At 42.2% G+C, this 19,556-nt stretch overlaps 1 protein-coding gene across 7 annotated transcripts in view; it reads right to left on the bottom strand.

Annotated features, from left to right (window-relative positions):
• The window catches only part of grik4 (glutamate receptor, ionotropic, kainate 4), a 339,847-nt gene that overhangs the window by 111,219 nt on the left and 209,072 nt on the right, over nucleotides 1–19,556 (bottom strand). For 6 of the 7 annotated variants that reach the window (XM_030406054.1, XM_030406044.1, XM_030406072.1 and 3 more), the window contains 2 exons: nucleotides 17,465–17,629; nucleotides 13,555–13,652 (listed from right to left, as the gene is read on the bottom strand). In XM_030406054.1, the coding sequence (XP_030261914.1) occupies nucleotides 13,555–13,652; nucleotides 17,465–17,629 (263 nt within the window). Of the gene's footprint in view, nucleotides 1–4,360; nucleotides 4,459–13,554; nucleotides 13,653–17,464; nucleotides 17,630–19,556 lie in introns of those variants that run through there. The other variant, XM_030406096.1, reaches the window with a different exon arrangement.

Raw genomic sequence — 19,556 nt, 5'->3', positions numbered from 1 at the left:
GCAGCTGGTGGAAGGCTGAGCAATATCTGCTGAGTATTGTCTCCTTCCAGACAAGACAAAACTCTGCTTCTTGACACAGCTGACTGAGACCAAACAAAAGCAACACTGTAACACGGAGCGGAGTCCCTTTTCAAACCCTCGACAACAACAGTCAGCTAAACTGAAATCCATTTTGCCTGCCGCTCGCCAGGAAGTCACTCTGTTTTCCCTCACTTTCATCTCAGGGATCAAATCAAGAGACTGCTTTCCTGATGACAGGATAGTGGATTTGGATATGCACATGGCGGTGTGGTGCCGGCACGGCCTTGACAAGACAGATCAATAGTGTTGTGAGAAAAGGGTCAGCAGAGGTGCAGACGACAGCTGTGCTCCTCTAATTATGATCAGGCGGCAACAGAAGAAGCACCTGCGCTTTGTTTGCAAGCAGACAGAACAGAGGAATCCGGTGACACCCAGCTCCACATCTTCATTCTTTTAATCATACGTACTTGTATCCACAGGCACATACAAACCTTAGACACATTAATTACTGTGTCATTATCTATTTTCATCATTTTAAATACGTTAAACTCTTTACTAATCATTTTGTGCCGTTTTTACCCCTGATGCTGTGCTCACTGAAGCATGAGCATCTACAAGCAATAAAAACACAGTACTAAAGGTAAAAACATCCTTCTTCTATGCATACATACCTAGTGCATACTTTCATATTAGTTAAAAGATCATGTACTACATCTTTAAATATATATATATCTTCAATTAAATCTTGCTATTTAGTATGAGATATTCAAGGTTAACTTTAAACCTGTATGTGTTCTAAAAAACTTTGACGGCAATAAACAGGTTATCCATCATAAACTTAGATAAAATGATACATGCAGATGCGTCTGCTGATTCAAGATTAACCACAGTACAGAAATGTCAAAGATTTGGTCAAAGCCATTTTGAGACTGTATCCATTTTGTAGTTTGTTCTCCGGAGAGCACCTACAAGTAATATACTGCGATCACCCTAAAAACCTAATCAATATAATCATGTTGATATGACGATACATATACATATGTGGAAAATACAATATGGATTTTAAAGTAGGCCTATTATTTTCACAATTGTATGAAAATACATATTGTACAGAATTGTATCTTGGGTAACCACTACAATAGGTTTACAAGCATTAATGCTCAAAAAACACATCAGTATTCTCATACTGTCCAGTATGTCCAACCTCTGTCTGAAATGCTGTTTCAGCTCCTTAAGACCTCCCCTCTCGAATAGCCAGTCTGCCCTGATTGGTCAGCTCACGCGCATCTGAGCCAGCACGAGTAACAAAAACAGAGTAATTTCGCTAAGTTAACTCTCGTATGTCAAACTAGCTGCTAGGCATAAATGTGTGACATGGTGACATACGGTGACGTCACAAAGTCACATAATTAATAGACAACTAAGAGGATTCTAAATACAAATCTAAAGACATCTCTTTAAACTGGCCAAGACCAAGACAATCTGATATGCAAAACTTGTGGGCAATGGATCAAAAAGCACACAGAATGCTGTGATGAAAAGATCTGTGGAATGAATAAATTGGAGGTTGTGACCGCTGAGTACAAATATGCAGGTATATAAGAAGAAAATGACCCGCGTCCGCTCTTCATTCGATCCTCTCCTCAGAAAGCACTGAAAGCTATGAAGCATTATCAATTCACCATCCAAAGCATCCTCCACATTTTCACAGTGCACTCAGTGTGTTTCATTCTTAGATGGTGCTCTAGGAAACAGCCTTATACCATCACTGACCTGTTAATAGGAAGCAATACTTGAAGTTTATCAGCTCTGGTTTGAGGCAAACGGTAAAGCTCCATCAAAGTCCTGAAAGGGAAATGTGTGAGGGATGCTGCAGCTCCACTTCTGAGACTTCTTCAGCTGAGCACCTGCCATTAAACCTTTTTTTGCTTTCCGCTCTCGAGACTAAGATTAACATTTCGAAGACTTCCCAACACGCAGACACAAATACATAAAAGTAAAATCACAATTCAACCCAAGCAGAGTCACTTCTTGACGCACCTTTTAGAAAAACATTGGAGAGCAACTTTGATAGTTTTCTCTCTTTGCGTCCTAATGCATCCTAATGATGTTAACGAATGTCAAGTGGGGAGGCTGGAAAGAAGTCGAATAAATGGAAGAACAACTTAAGAGTCGGAACGGGAGTCGCATTCAGCTGTAGGCTGAACGCCATATTGTATTGAAAGTAGCAATGAAAACTAATTTGCATTGCATTTCAATGCATTTTGTCTTTTTTTTAAAAGTGTGGATCTAAAAGAATACTAAGCTGTGAGGGTTTAAGAAATGCAGAAGTCCAATTGAGATTCAGCAGGCACCTTACTGCTCCTGCACCGCTATGAATAAGCAAGCTGCGGCTTAAATCTTCCACTTCTTATCCCGTACATCACAGTGATGCGGGCTCCTCCAGCACTGAGAAGAGATGCAGATCAGCTCCGCTTAATCAGATCTGAACGCTGGTTTGACCAATAATGTGTCACATGCTACCAAAACAATGTCACTTTTGGCTGAAGAGCGTTTTCATTTTTACATATAGTGGTTTTAAGGCCCAATTACAGTGGAGAGCTGAACCATAAGCTGACCCCCCGAGCAGAACAAGACTGACACAGCAGAACTAATACCACTACGCACTCAGACATAGAGATTCAGCGTGAGACTGATGGAGGGTGATTAGGGAGAGGCAGCGAGAGAGAGATAGAGAGAGAGACGGAGAGGGCCTTTGAATACCATTTCCACACGCTTTCTATTAGTTTTCTTAAGAATGGCGGATCTTGACCTGCTTGTCATCCATAGCTGGTGTCTGAGACAGAGTTAGGCAGAAGGGAAATGTCAAGAACGAGACGGGTGTGCCAGATGAAATGAGAAAATAAGGAACAAGAGGAGACAGGACAGAAAGAGAAAGAGAAAGGTGAGAGTAAGGACGGGAGAGTGATGAGAATGGAGGCTGGTGTAGGGGCAGTAATAGTTGATATTAGAGAAGGGACAAAGGTAGAGAGGTGAAAATTGGGTGAAGTTATGATAGGGTGAAAGGAAAGTCAAAAAAAAAAGTGAGGGAGAGGATAACACTGTAAATGAAGGCAGCTAAGGGCAGGAGTGTTGGTAATAGACAGCAGATGGAGGTTGTTCATTAAATCTGTGACAACATTGTCCTCCATTTGTTTATGAAATGAAAATGGGCTGGCGGCATATTCAGCATGGAAAATGAAAAACATCTTGCTGGTGCAACAGAGGTCTTGTTAATTTGAAGACTTCTCAGCTTCCCCATCAAGACCCAACAAGCCAAAGCTAGTCAATGCAGGATCAATACATTACAGGGATCGGATGCTACAAGTAAGCTAGCTAATCGTGTAGGACCTGATGAAGGATCTGATGCTACAAGTTAGCTAGCTAATAGTGTAGGACCTGATGAAGGATCTGATGCTACAAGTTAGCTGTAGCTAATCGTGTAGGACCTGATGAAGGATCTGATGCTACAAGTTAGCTAGCTAATGGTGTAGCATCTGATGTAGGATCTGATGCTACAAGTTAGCTATAGCTAATGGTTATTTAATTATTTTGGTTCTTAATTTGATGTCTATTACAATTGACACGATTTTAAGTACTTACTGCACAGTCCACTAACCAATGTTTTCTTCAGCTTTCAGCCAAATCTACTGGCTGTCATTTAAGTCGACATTGTCATCTGTTAATATGTGTCCTAAGATCCATACATATGCCACGTGATGACACCTTAACTTTCTCCATGACAAATGAAACAAACACTATCTGCAGATAATGAGGTTAAAGGGTGTAGAAAAAGCAAACAAGTAGACCTTGAGTGTAGCTTTTTTTGCTCGACTTCAATAATGAACATTGCAGAAAAGATGCCGACCCGCTAATCCTTCGCGCAGCCTGTTGACGTGAAGACACAGCAGCCAGCATGGTAAAAAGGATAATTCTGATTAAGTTAAACACAGTTACTTTATCTCTAATTGTAGGGGATTGCAGTGCCTCGAGCAAAATAAAGCTACTCTGAAACTCCGAAGCTGATAAAAAATGTAACACAATCATTGCTATGATTAAAAGCAAGAGAAAACCATATTATGCAATAACGTGTAACAGTGCATGAAATGTACTCAACTATCAACTATCAACTGCTCTTAAGTCAAAGGATTTAACCAATCACATCAATTTGATTATTTAATTATGTTCATCATGATACCATTTTCTGTGGCAGTTTACATTCCTGTTATCACCACACATGGATGCATAATCAATTTACAACACAGTGTCATTAAGGTAAAAATAGAGCCCGTGCACTCACCCTTTACAAGGTAATGCAGAGCAGGTACAATATCTGGTTGATACTGGTGTCCACATGTGTGAGAGCAGAGCTGAGCAGACGTTGGCTGTCCACCAACAGAAGATGGGGTGCGTTGACTCCGCTATGACCAGCCACTGGTTTAAAGTCTGGCAGGGAGACGGTCTAAGGTTAGCACAGCTACCGTGTAAATGGTCTCTGGCCAGAGAGGATTTACTGGGGTTGGCTAGCCGGCTTTTCAAGGCACAAAAAGCAATTCCACACTGTGTGTAGCACTGAGCTGCTGGACAACTCGCCCATTTAAATCAGTTTGGACAGCTCTACACACACTGAATGCAAACACAGCAGGATGACTCTCTGGTCATGTGAACGGACACGTTAATCAACACACACACACACACACACACACACACACGCTCACAATCCGTGACAAATATTCACCGAGTGAGTTTCTTACGTATGCCTCACAATAATGGCACAAATGAAGCAGTGGACCTGCAAAACAGTTTTCCCTGAGAGTGAGCGTGGAGAAGGAGGTTTTCAGATTTGTTCAATATCCATTCAAGGGCAATCAACTGTGCCTCTGCTTTGTCTGATGGCCCTGCTCAACAATTGCTCTGGTCCGGCCATACGCAGGAATCCTACAGAGTTCATTTGCCTACTAATAAAGTAATCTCGAGAAAATACGTTTGACTTCACACTGTCTTAGAATTAACTCGGAAAGGCAAGGATTCATTTTTACTGGCGCTGAATGAGTTTTGTCAGCTTTACCTCAACGCCGGTGTTCACGACGCAGCAAAACATTATCACAGGAGACAGGGGAGAGAAAATGAGAGAAAAATGAGACATGGAGGAAGCAGAGTGAGGGCGAGAGAAGGGCACGGAGGAGCTTAAAAGCCAAAAATAATGACACTGACAAGACATTTTCTGTTTATCTAAAGGGTTTTCTGGTTGTGTAAGAGTGAGTCAGAACGGTTTTTGTCGGTTTTCTATCTGTATATGAAAACGCAAATCTCTCATTATTGCTCATCTCCGGGGTTTGAGATACACACTGACCCCCAGCCTCAATCCAGCATGCTCTCTGTTTGCCCAGCGGACCTCAGGTTCACCTCTGAATCCAAACTGAGCACCACAAAATGCTTAAATGTAATCTCTCTGTACTCCTAAAACCAGATGGCTTCCCAAAGCAACCCCTGGACGTCAGACCGGACATTAATATTCATGACTACTTCTGGCACATGTTTGTGAATCATAGAGGAATATGTTTTGCAGACGCAGGGTGTATTGCGAATTTCATCCTTTATGGCAGAGGAGAGGAAGTAAGGGGGTAAAAAAAAAAAAAAAAGAAGGGAAGTAAGAGCATTTAAACTGAGCTCAAGGTGGCTGAGAGCAATAAATATGAAGTGAATTCAGAGGAAATATTTGGCACATGAAAAATGTAATCACTGACGTTAATCCAATTCCGTTTAAAAGCTTTCTGTGGCCAACGGCATGATGACCTTAGTCGGAGGCTTGTGTAAGGAAATAACAAGATGGAGATTGTAAATTAGGCTTTGTGCAAATCCAAATGGGGGGATGTAAAGTCCTTGGTCTAGTCCACAACATAAAAGTCACCACTTATAAATAAGATCATATATCTTATGCCTGAGATTCGCAGGAAACAAAGCGACAACACAAAGCTGCACTGCACACTCACACGGCTCATCTGGTTGGCTGCAGCAGCCGGCAGATAAGCACCTGTAAAGCAGCAGGAGCCTCTCATCCAAAGCCCCGGCTAATGTTTCTCATTAGTCGATATTAATCTGCCCGTCCTCCAAATCCTGACCCTGAGGTTCGCCTGCCACACCGCATAAGATGGAAACAAACTACAAACATGATGCACGTAGTCAACGGCTCTCTGCAGTGGCTGTTTTACTATTAGTCACTATTAATGTGAGACCCAGATGGGCTCAGTCCCACTCCTCTGCAGCCCCGGTGGAAGTGGCAGTGGAACCTGGGGAGTGATGGATAGGGACTGGTAGATGACGTGCTGATCACCTAGTGGGGTCTGTCAGATGCAATATTGCTGCCAGAGTCCCGGGCAACGAGCCGCCGGAGAGCCAGCATCTGTGGCCTTACACTCACTGTGAGGGATCTGGTGGACAGAGTAATGTGTGGATGGTGGCAGCTCAGCGACACACGTGCATCCCTCTCTCTCCCTCAGCTCTTACAGTTCAGGGTGACAGTGTTCACCTTGTGTACTCATATGTAGTATGGTAAACACACAGAGAAAATAAGACCACCTGCTGATGTGGTATTCTGTGTAATACAATGCATTCTCTATCCAGCACAAACAACTGCAGCGAGTGTACTTGCCAGCTTTCCCGATTTTTTTCATTGCCCTCTGTCAGTTTTCATCCCTGGGTCACAACTCTCCTGCCCTTCCCCTGATGCTTTTATCTGTAAATAGACTCCTCTCCTTTCACAGCAGATTATCCCTCTACACCCGAGATCCTGAGATGGCAGCCGCTTGACTGACAGCTCATTTGAGAAGATAGGAGCTTCTAAGCCTGCCCTACAGCCTACAACAGCCAATAAGTGATCATAAAGACAAGTGACACACTCTCTCTTCTTCCTCCTCTCTCCTGAGCCACTACACGTCAGCCTCCAGAGGACTGATGCATCATATATCTGATGTGATTTCAAATTCAGCAATACATAGTATATGCGTTTTGCTCTTTGAGAAGGCAGTTTTTTCCCATCTAAGAACTAGGACTATGTAAGACTATATGATGTCGACTCACTGTGTTTTCCTGCAAATGGTGCAGTTACATTTAAAAAAAATCAGTCCTTGAATCTCCAATCTTTCACGGCTAGGACCCCTAGAACCCAGCTTTGTTTTCGGGGTCTCAAGGTCCGCAAGTATGATTTCGACTCATCTAATAAAAGGTTAAATCGGATGAAAAAACATTTGCTTCATCAAGTTGCTTTGAGTGCAAGAATGCATTTCTGTTTGGCTCCTAATAATGTCGGACGACGACAGGACTTTGGGTTTATTCTGCTGCTTTGAGGGTTTTTAGGAGGACATGCGGCGAGGCGAAAGGTAACATTAGGTTCAGGCAAACTGCTTCAATCCACCAGCCAATCTACTCATCCCCTGCTGAGCGGTTCTTGGAGGTAAGCTGCAGACTATTTGGCTGCCAAGTATAGAAATAAGTTTGAGATTATTTCTCAAAGGATTGCTGGTTTTCTCTGCTGTGTATACACTGGATGAGCAAGACCTGCACTGCCCATCTCATCAAGGGCATCTTTGGCAGGCTATAATACCACTCTGTCGGCTTCTGCTCAACCCCCTCGCTCAGCAGGAGGGTACTTCTTGCTGTGAAATTTCCCACCGAGATGGACCTTTTACTGCGCTCAGAACCGAAATGATCTGATTTACTTTAGCCCTATTCATGCAATGCTCTTATTACCTTGGGTCCTGCTGATGGGTTCAATTAGCTTTTTTGTTTTTTTAACTCTTCATCTTGTGGGAAACTGGTCTCTTCAGAATTTGGCTGAAAATAACCTACCATACTTCGCTAAAGGTCAATAATTTTGAAACTAAATGTACTTCTTAATGCAATACATGACCAGACTTTAAGATTAAAGGGATAGTTCGGGTTTTTTGAAGTGGGGTCATATAAAGTACATATCTATAGTCGATCTGTTTCCTACCGTAATCACTGCTCAGCGCAGCCTCAGTTTGGAGAAGTAGAGAGCCGCTCCAGCCCAGACACTCAGCTTTGTACTGCAGTGAACGGGGTTCAGCAAAAAAGCGAAATTAACCGTCCAAAACAAGACTCACCTAAAAAAATCTATATCAGGTCAAGTGTACATTGTATAGGTAAAATTCACACCGCTTTACATCGTCGTCAGACTGCGCTTTGTTTTGGCACTACATTTTCTCAACCGCAGAACCCCCGTATCCCTACGCATGAGCGCTAATGCAGAAGGATACGGAGAGTTAAGTTTCGTTTTTATCGAAAGTAAACCTCTCGTCCAGCCGCCGCTCGAAGATCAGCTGTTGCCCAGTTACGCTAATGCGTAGGGATACGAAGGTTCTGTGGTTGAGAAAATGTAGTGCCAAAAGAAAGCGCGGTCTGACCGTGATGTAAAGCGGTGTGAATTTTACCAATACAACGTACACTTGAACTGATGTAAAATTTTTTAGGTGAGCCTTGTTTTAGGTGGTTAATTTCGCTTATTTGCAGAACCCCGTTCACTGCAGTACAAAGCTGAGTGTCTGGGCTGGAGCGGCTCCCTGCTTCTCCAAACTGAGGCTGCGCTGATCGGTGATTACGGTAGGAAACACATCGACTATAGATATGTACTTTATATGACCCCACTTCAAAAAACCCGAACTATCCCTTTAAAGGTGCACTCTGTAGTTTTGGGGAAGACATTTTAATCAGAAGAGAAAGATCTTTATTGACTGATTTTATATTAATGCCTAAACACACCGAATAAACAAACTCTCTTCATTTTCTTTATACTGTTTATTTTGTTTATATGTGGCGGACCCTGCCAACTTTCTAGCTTCAAACAGTGTTCTGGGAACATTATTTTCTTCTGAGAGCGGCTTATTTATTCAGTCGTTTTAAAAAATGAATCTATTTCCGAGTTTGTATAATGATTATATATTAATATTGTCCTGAGTTTGAATTTCTTTTCCAAAAAAAAAAAACACACACAGTGGCTTTAATAACTACCAAGCCTGTTTAAGGGCAGGTTTTTATTGACTGTACTTTACATTCTGTTATTGTGTATACTGTGTGGTGATGGCGCTGTTTTGTTAGTTACGACACCCTGTCATTGATGTACTGTAAGGCCACGCTGATGAAGGCCATTAGCCTGACATTCTCGTGATCACGACAAGAGCAGTGTGACCTTATCTGCTAGACAAAGACACTCACACACACTCAACACACACACACACACACACACACACACACACACACACACACACACACACACACACACACACACACACACACACACACACACACACACACACACACACACACACGCTGCAACGGCTGACTTGCGCTGATTTGCACACCTCAGGTCTGAGATGGGGGAGCTAATCAGCGAAATCAGACGCTGTAGTATTTTGTTGGAATAAAAAAAGCGCATACTCGTGGCTCTCCGCGGTGTCCGATGAAGACCACTGGGTTAATTTCGATCCTTAAGGAACCAAACTGCTTCTTCCAGCTGTGCATTGAAAGTCTGCAGTTGCCTTTGATCTGAAGACTACAATGAAGCCAGCAGCAGGGTCCCGATGACCACAACCGAGAGCCGATGGGGTTGCAATTCACCATTAATTGCCTGACAACCTAAAAATAGTTATGAATGCATTTTATATAACAGAGTTATACTAATAGGATCAGAGTGTTGCTAATCAAACAGGTTTCCCCCTGGGTCTAACAATCCGTAGTTATTTTCATGACGATATGTGTCCAAAATGCATTTGTCTGATTTTATAACATCAAAATGTCGACACGCAGAATATGTATCATGACTCACCCAACACTGGGGGTGGACACAAAATTACCTAGAATAGGATGTGATTATAAATTATGGGGCATCAGTAACAACTCTGTGTTTATATAAAAAATAAAATAAGCTGCGGATCTAATAAACTGACACTGGGAGCATTTAACAGTGTTGGAGTGGATTTAGTTGCCAGATATTGAAACATCACTATATGTTCTCTCTACTTCCACAAGCTCTAACAGTCAGCATGATCTGCTCCCTCTCCATGGCGGTGAAAGTGATCCTCTGTGGCTACCTTTTGAACTTTCGAAAAAATCGATTCCTGCGTCTTGATGTTACTGTAAGGTGAGAAACATGTCACAGCACATCAAACTGTGTGCTGCCCGCAAAACCATGATGGAGAAGAAACACTTCAAACCATTTTACTATCTCACATTTCACAGAATCTGCAAAGGTGAAAAAAAAACAACAACAACCTACATAATGGTCAAAAAAACCTGCTCAGAGCTGTGTAGCAGCTGCAGTTCTGTCCTGCTCCTGTGAAGTGCAACGCTTGAACAATACACTGAACGAAAGGGTTATGTCTGAGCTGAGGCTGGTGACAGACTCATGGACGTCAGCGCAGGATTGTGTGTTTAGTTCAAGACTGTCTACTGTATCAACTTCTGATGGACTTCAAATTAGAGGATTTGAATTGAACCCTCAAAATGGCCGTGTTGGAATGTAACTACAAACATTTACTCAAATGCAATCCTTTTGTACAAATCTAAAGTAGTTGTACTTGAGTGTTTGCATTTTACTACTTTACCACTACAACAACATAATTTGAAATCATTACCATAGCTTCATCTTGACCAACTCTAACAGTAAAATGCTACCTACATATTACACATCAGCCATATATTATCTCACGGGGGATATTTTTTTTGCTTATTGGATACTTCTGGGTTCTTTAGAGACATTTTGCTAATAATACATGAGCAACTAAGTCAAATTTCCGTGTTTCAGTTTATAAAGTGCAGTATTGCTTTTATGCCTTTTTTATACAAGCAGTATACTAGTTTTTTTAAATTCGCCACTCTACACTAGTATTTGTCTGTAGTACCACTGTTGCTGCCACTGTGGCAAAGACAGCCTTAACAACCTGGCTACCTTTCAGAGCAAAGAAACAATGCTGAGAATCCCAATTTGACGTGAAAATCTGATCTCAATACCTTGAAAAGGCATAACACCTGGACTGTTAAAAAGTAGGCATGTTTTTTCCCACTCTGATCTTGTAGAAAGAATGCCGGTTTCAAGTCCTGGTGGTACACCGGTGCTCTCCATCGAGTGAATGCCCGTCTGTTCACCCGTCCTTTCACTCACGACAGTTCACTTGTTTTACTTGATTTCTATCACTCTCCCTCTTTTCCTTTTTTATCTCCTCCATTACCTCCTGCAGCTGCTCCACTATAACCTGGGGATCGTGACCTGGGAAAACGATGCCTCTCAATGTTTTGGTTGCACAGTGGCATACGTGCTTCCTTTGTGTCGTAATTAAACTTTTGTCCGGTGGAAGGCTAGCGAGCATAGTTGAAACGAGGAAACCATTCTATATGATGACGGTGTCACTTTATTTCACAGCCATTACACAGTGCCAAAAAAAGTTGTCTATTACCTGTCTGAGTAAAGGATATAATTACTCCGCAGCTTGTAGAACAAATAAAACTAATTCTCTGCAACACTTGGCACCATCTTGAGCATAATTCTGTTTAATGTGTTGCCATTAATCCAAAAGCTTAATGTCTGGACACTCTGATGAAAAGGGAATTTTAAGAAAAACATGATCTGGAGGCGTATGCAACTGCGGTAAACATGGCTATCACAATAACACTGTTACAGCTAAAGTCAAAATACTACTTTAATACCACCGGATTCAATGCTTCAGAAAAACATGGATTAGAACAGAAGAACATGTGGAGGGATAGAGTCGCACGGCTGCACTTGACGATGGAGGGCATCTCAGCACAAAAAAAAAAATAAAAATAGTAGTCCACGTCTTCAACAAGTCCACCTACAACAGGTTGCCAAGAATGATAAATGGAAGTAGTATTTCATTTACACTTATTAGGAGTTAACCAAAACATTAAATACAAGTCAGACCATTTGTGAGGGTACTGGCTGAAGCCCGGTGGAAAGGATTGCTTTAAGAAGTGCCAACAAGGGCAGAGACTAATTCAATATGACGATAGTAGATCTTACAGTCCTACTTTCTGTGACAAACATGGACGACTGGCTGAGCTTCAAAGCGTTCTGGCCGTCCAAAAGACTGCCCTCCTCATTCACATGTGCAATAAGAAAAGATAAATAGAGATGGAGCTGGAGCCAGTGTGGGGAAACTGTGAATCTTCGGGCCCTTGATCGACTCCTCCGAGCATTTCACGACTGCACTGTATGTATCACTTAACAACTCATAAATGTCATTTTTCACTTTATGGGATCTTTAATATTCATACAGTGGTATTATCACAGTCAGTGTTTCAAAGCCGTCAGCCCCGCAAGTCAGTGCCACCAGAGATTTCTAACAGCGGGGAGTCCCGGTCCGTCTAGCAATGAAACAGACTGATGTCTCATTAGAAAGACTGGCTGTACTGTACCAGAGGACATTACAGAGACTGGGATGGTAATGGGATGTCTTTTAATAGTCGCGCTAATCAAATTCAGAGAGTTTAAAAGGCGGCTTCTCTTCGGACCACAGCTACTTATAGAGGGGAGCTCACCAGAAACACACGAGTGAGAACTGAATGATTGATGAACTGCAAGAAAGATGACATATGTTTTATTTATTTTTAATCTCTAGTTATATAGATCCTATCAATATTTTTCTTTCATGAATCTAAACATTTTTCTACAAATAGTGCTTGGAATACCAAAACAGGAGAAGCATCACAGAAAAAAGCTCCAAAAATAGATATCTTTTCTCATTTATAATTGATTTTGATCTGGTGTTGTTAAATTCAAAGGCGCCTCTGTCTCTTGACATCAGGCAGCAAAACAAACCATGTCAGAGTTCAGACGAGCCAATTAGCATCCAACTGGGATCTGTTTACATGCAGTCGGGCTCTGGAGCCAAATCCACTCAGTCATGTTCAAATCGTGGAAAACTTGTTTTTTCTGCACTGTTCAGACAAGAGAATATGTCTGTCGACTGGTTTTGTCAAAATAATACCAATGATGCTACCATCTGGTAAATCATCTAGTGAATAAATATCCTAATTTCAAACAACAGATGTAAGACAGCAGGAGCTGCTTGATGTCAAACCACATAATCTGATCACAACAACGAAACTTGCACACTTTTTTTTTTTCCCTTGTCTGTTTGTGTTTGTTTCTATAAAAAATCTGAAAACAGTGACTGGCAAGCCTCAGCGGGGCCAAACTGCTCCAAGCTAATGAGGGGAATGGAGGAAATAAAATGCCCAGCGGTGCTTTGATTTGAGTGGGACTGGGATGGAAAGTTATGACACTGTTGCGGTATTTCATCATTTTCACTAACAAGGATTTCATTCCCCCTCAGTCTCCTGCAAAAAAATGCACAGAGGCTAACGAGCATCATTGTTCCAAACTCTGTATTTCTGGTGGTAGTGAGAGCTGCCTATAACACGGGGCCAGAGGCTGCACGCCAGCTGGGTGCACAAACTCACCTCCTTCTCGCCACAGATATTGCTGATGATGGAGTTGGAGGCCGGGCTGGCCGAGGGACCGAGGACTGCCACCACCCCTTTGGACATGATTTGGCACACTGAGGGAAAACAGAGACAGCGAGAGAGAGAAAGGGAGTCAGGCAGTGTTAACCAGCAAAGTAAAGTCCTTTTTCAACCAGATGTTAATGGCTGCACATGCTGTCCATCTCAACCTCTGAACATATATTAGCCTGAGCCAGCGCTTCTCCCGTCTCAAGAGAATCTCAGCCTACATGTGTTAGCGAAACGTGCGGAAGTCCGAATGCATTCGTTCACATTTAATATGCCTGACGTGATGCACACAGAGGAAAAACAATCCTATAGGCGCTGCCCACGAGAGCCTTAATAGCTTGAGGGAGAAAGTGATATTAATATAACAGACTTTCACATATGGAGACCGAAAAGATAGCGAAACGGGAAGAGACACAGACAGATAAACAGAGTGACAGGCAGTGAGAAGGGAATAGAGACAGGCAGACATATCTGGAGGCTTAAAAACATAAAATCTGGCGTTTGAACATTTGCACATGAATGCCATAATATCCCCAAAAGTGACACACACACACATCTCATCTTGTTTTTGTCCTCGCTGTACATTAACAAGGAATGATTTTAAAAAAAAGGCTCTACCTTTGGGAATGGAAACACATCTTTTGACGGAAACATTTTAGCCAGTACGATTTGTGCTCCTCTCTGATGTACACGGGCCATATGCTCTAATCTCCCATACTGGAAAAAAACAGAACACCATTCCTTGTGAGTTTATAATCCCTGGCTCCTAATTAAACCGCCGCAAGTCAATGATGTGAGGCAGAAACGAGCGCGGGCAGGCACTATGTACTGTTCATGTGCGCACAAAGTAAGTGTGTGTGATGTGCAATTTAGTGTTGGTTATTGGGGCAATTGGAGAGCATTAAGCGGCTGCCTGTGTGAAAGAGGCAAAGTGGGATGGGGGGCGTTTTCAGGTCTGTGCTTTGAATCCAGAGGCAGTGAATCGAATGATTAATAAGTAATCCCTTGGTCACCCATGGGGCCTGTAAGACATGAACACGCTGACACCTTACACAAACACCCACGTGTGCATGCCTGCACACGTTTACAGTACATGCACACACACACACTCGCACCTGTCTGCATAGCTTCACCAAATTATAAAGCCGAGTGGTTTGACTGCCAGCACACATGCTCCTGGCCGCCGCGATGCATTCATTCGCTCCTTCTCTGCACGGCTAACACTGTGTGTGCATATGTGTGTATGTTCGAAAATGTGCATGAAAAGTCCACGTCCAAACTCGACTTCGACACCACAGGTTATTCATTATCCCCTAGACATTAATGTCGGTGTCAAGGTTTCCATTAGTGCCGACAATTGCGAGAATATTACTGTGCAGCTCACCGCGGTCGTATTATGGTCAGAGGGTCACCAGGTTGGCTGGAGTCCATTTTTGCCGCTTAGCATTGATTTTTACTGATCAATGCAAGCTATTGAAACCTTGGAGTGATCAGAGGTCTCTAATATATAACATCCCACATGGACGTTGAAGCAAAATATGCATGTGTTATGTGAGGGTGTAACGACTCTCCTGATCAACAGTTTTGGTTCATAACCTCGGTTTTCTTTTTGTTTTGTTTGTCGGGGGTAGGGTTGGATGTAAGAAAAACAGGAACAAACATTTTCTGTGTTTTACTAAATCGAGTACAATTTGGAATGTCAAGAACACAAAAGAACAAGATGAAGGTAGATTAACTTTCTAAATGAACTTCCCTCAAGACAAATTCCCTCTAAATTTTTAACCTACCCTAGCTGCCTTATATAAACTCACAAGATCTACGAGAAGAATCTATTAATGTATGTATGTATAAGAATCTTTATTTTCATCAAATATCATACAATGTACAACATGGTCCATTTAACCCGTCCTGAGGGGGCAGTGGGCGGCCATCATACAGCACCTGGGGACCAACTCCATGTTGAAGCCAGTACCTTTGTCAGCGACACTGACTGGAGAATTAACCTGATGTCCATGTTTTGATGGAAACCAGAGCATGAGAAACTCAACACACACAAAGAATTTGTTGAATTCCTGTCTTGAAATGTCAAATGTTAAATCCCTTCATTCGAGTTCACACCAAAAGTTAATGAGGTCTATTCTGGGCCGAGGCCCGGCCGCCATCCAAGTTTCATGGAAATCTGTTCAGTAGTTCTGCGTGCTGTGTCACAGGCAGCTGGACTTGTTTCACCCCTCATCCAAGAGACGTCTTCAGTTTTAACTTACTGGAGGGGAGATGCAGGCTCAGCCAAGAAACTGAAACAAGTCCAGCTGCCTACGATATAGGACTTAGAATTACCATGACATGGATGCCTGAGAATCTTCATCATCATCATCTTTTCAGTGGTGTTTGTGTAATCCTGCGGACAAACCAACAATCAAACAAACACACAAACAAACAAACACGGGTGACGGATCGCATCCTTGGCAGAGGTAACGATTAAAACTGAAACATTTCTCTAAAGGTTGTCCTACTTGAAGATTAGGTTGCGACTCGAGACTGCGGATGTTTGTATCGCGACTTTGGTCTTGCTTTCAGAATTGTTACACCCCTTGTGTTATGCGGCGTTATACCCAGTATATAACTGCAAAGAACGGCTGTTGGTGAACTGGAGTGTTGTCGAGCTGCAGCCAGTCCAAGGAGGCCTCCATTTAGGAGCTGCACACTCCACACATGCAGGACTGTGTGGGGGACTATTCTGGGCAGGTAGCGCTCCCTCTGTGATATTTCCATCTAACTGCGGCCACTGATCCGTCCCTAATCCAATTCCTGCCTCTAATTACACACACACACACACACTTTCCATGCACAAAACATTTGCACAATGCACACGCAATCCAGCGCACACACACATGCAGATACACGCACAGAAATACACAGGAGGAGCCACATTTAGGAAGGGTTTGTAGTAAACCAGGCAGAGAAAGCAATACAGTTTCTTGTTGTTGTGGTAAGTGAAGCGCTGCTTCCGTGGATTAAGCGGCGCCACTGATGCTCTCTGGGTTTTTGTGACAGTGGGAATGTGTCGCATTGAAAATCAATGCCCACACTTCTTGTCATGGCTGCGTATTGGTTTGTTTTCTGCAGACACACGCTGTGTCGTATTGATTCTGGACGGTTTTCATTAAAAATAAAAAAAAAACTAAAAAACATAACTGATGAAGCAACAAGTCGCCGCGCAGAGAGAGGCCTTGACTGAATTGATAACAAATAGATGATCCTGCTTGTGTTAATGGGGTCAACCTCAGTGATGGCATAATGTGTGTTCGACAAATTATTGCAAACCTCATGACGGCCTCGTTCAATACGATCCATAAGCCTGCATGTTGAAGGTCACCTTTGTTTCGACATAGGTTTAGTAATTCTAACATGACACCACCTTTTTCCTTTGTACAGAAAATGTGGTTTCGAAAGGTTGCCAATATATAAGAGAACAAAAACAGATATAAACACGCCGTTTGACTCCTGCAGCTATCAGAAATATGACAGCTCATTTTGCGTTCCCTGCTCCGCACCGGTCTGTCATCTGATTTTAATAATTTGTTTGCTTCTGTTTGACCAAAATATTGATAAACCGGACGGACCTATCTGCGTGTACTTGGGGGAAGAGTGAGGGCTGAAAGGAAGACAGGACGTCTGAGTTTAAATGACAGGCTTGCTGATTTCAAAATGAGAGACCCAGGAGCGATTGCTGACTGGACCCTCATTACTTTCCTCCGACTGGGGATGTGCGCAATTGCTGGCCGACGGGGTCGCGCCCACATCAACGCTTTTCTTCTCCTCACCAATTAACTCACATTTTCTTCACTGTGTTACTTACTCGTTTCGCCCATTTCGTATTCACTGTCCCTCAGCAGTTCAAAGATGTCCACCTCCAGCTTGCCGGTGGTCGAGCGGTTGCTGTTCCTGTTGATGCTGTCTTTGGCCAGAGTGATTGCCAGTCGCTCCCCTCGGCTGCACTCCATAGGGTCGTCAAGGATGGCAGCTGAAGGGAAGAGAGGAGGAGAAGAGAGGGATGGGGTTGTGAAAAAAAAGGATGTGTAATAATTATCCCCACTTGTAAGCGCTGTTTATTAAAATCGAATGAGAACTGCAGCGAAATGAAATTTGGCCAAAGACCGTTCAATCTGAGAGCCTGTGAGGACAGGATATGGATTTAAAGCCCGTTTTTTCAGTTTTTTTTCTCACTAAACAATAAAAGTCCAATCCCCTGAAAGCCGCTCCCAAGTTGCACGGATTTATTAGCACCAATACTAAGGTGACATTTTGTGCACACTGCTCTCCATTAATCTAGAGTGCTCCGGCATTGTTCTTAATAAATCCATACACTTTGGGAGCAGCTTTTAGTGTGTGACAGCTACTTTTCCTCTAAAAGGGGTGAGTGCTATTTAATGTAAGTATCTTGTCTGTATGGTAAAAGCTCGAAACTTTAAAGGCTTAAGAAATCTCTCACCTGTTTCCCAGACATTTTCAAGAATGCCGGAAAAAGTATAAAGTCATAACTGATGTTTACCGTGGCAAAAAACACATCAAAACATCTCTTGGTTGTGTGGTTTTATAGAGGCTGTGTGGAGACTTCAAACTCCAGTCACTGCAGAAGCTCACATTGTGCAAGACTACTCCAAAATTGAACCACAGGAGCATAAAAAAAAGCGATAAGACAACATGTTGCAATCAAAAAAGATTTACTCTGTGTGCGATAATGTATTTGTCGCATTGTAGGATATGGCAGTTATCAGACGAACTGATGCCTGTCTTACAAATGGCTTAACTAAGCCAATTACAAAGGCACTGGATGCAGATAACGCACTCTTGTCATTGTAATGCAAGAAAAAAATCATGTAATTCCACCACAATATGACTGAAGAGACAAGTTATAAATATTAAAAAGGATTTTAATCATTCTATACCATATGGATATCTATCTATCTATCTATCTATCTATCTATCTATCTATCTATCTATCTATCTATCTATCTATCTATCTATCTATCTATCTATCTATCTACACACACACACCTACACACACACCTACACACACACACACACACACTGGAGCAATAATGAGGGATATAGCCGTGTCATTATAAAAGAGATGTAAAGAGCCAGCGGAGGAAATGGCCTGCATGACCAGGAAGTAAACCTGGAAGCTTGAACGATTTTGTGGTGTACGCGGTTGTGGAGCAGCTCTTATTGGATTGAAAAGGCACCATCTTTGCCTTCGTTATCTGATTACATTATTAAGTCTATGCATGCAATTGGCCAATCACAAGGTAACAAGGCTCTAAAATCATACCCTGCTTTATCATCTCTTTCATCATTCAAATGGAAGCACAATTTTACAAAGTGAACATCATTCTGCATTGAAGAAGACTTGAAACTAGTGGTTGAGACCATAAAGTCATTAGGAAAAACCCTTTACCAAGTTAATAAATCTCATAAACTTACATGCAATCAGACTTCAATTTGAAACCAGTGGTAGTGAATGAATGACACATGTGCTTTAATATGCATTTAATAAATCTTATTGTTTTAATGAGTGGCAATGAATGACATGTGCTTTAATATGTATTGAATAAATTATATTGTTTTAATAATCTGTCTAACCATTCATTCATTTTTTCCAAGGTGTGATGCCTGATAACAACAAATCTATGATGCATCAACAATTATCTAGGCAAAAAGACTTCAATACCATTTTACAAGACAACTGTCCTTAACTGAAAGCATTTTAACATTTCACTTCAACCGATTGTTAATTGTTTCAGCCCGACTACATCAGCAGTTTGCATTAATTATACAAACCATGAAATAGCTCTACAGGTCGATGCACGGGGTAGAAAGGACAACACAATAAAATGAGAAGCAGATGTCTGAAAGCAGGCTTTCTAATTAATGTAATTACACTGTGT

The sequence above is a fragment of the Sparus aurata genome, chromosome 2 (genome assembly GCF_900880675.1).
Source record: "Sparus aurata chromosome 2, fSpaAur1.1, whole genome shotgun sequence".
NCBI classification, from domain to species: domain Eukaryota; kingdom Metazoa; phylum Chordata; class Actinopteri; order Spariformes; family Sparidae; genus Sparus; species Sparus aurata.
This window is presented reverse-complemented; position numbering and strand designations above follow the sequence as displayed.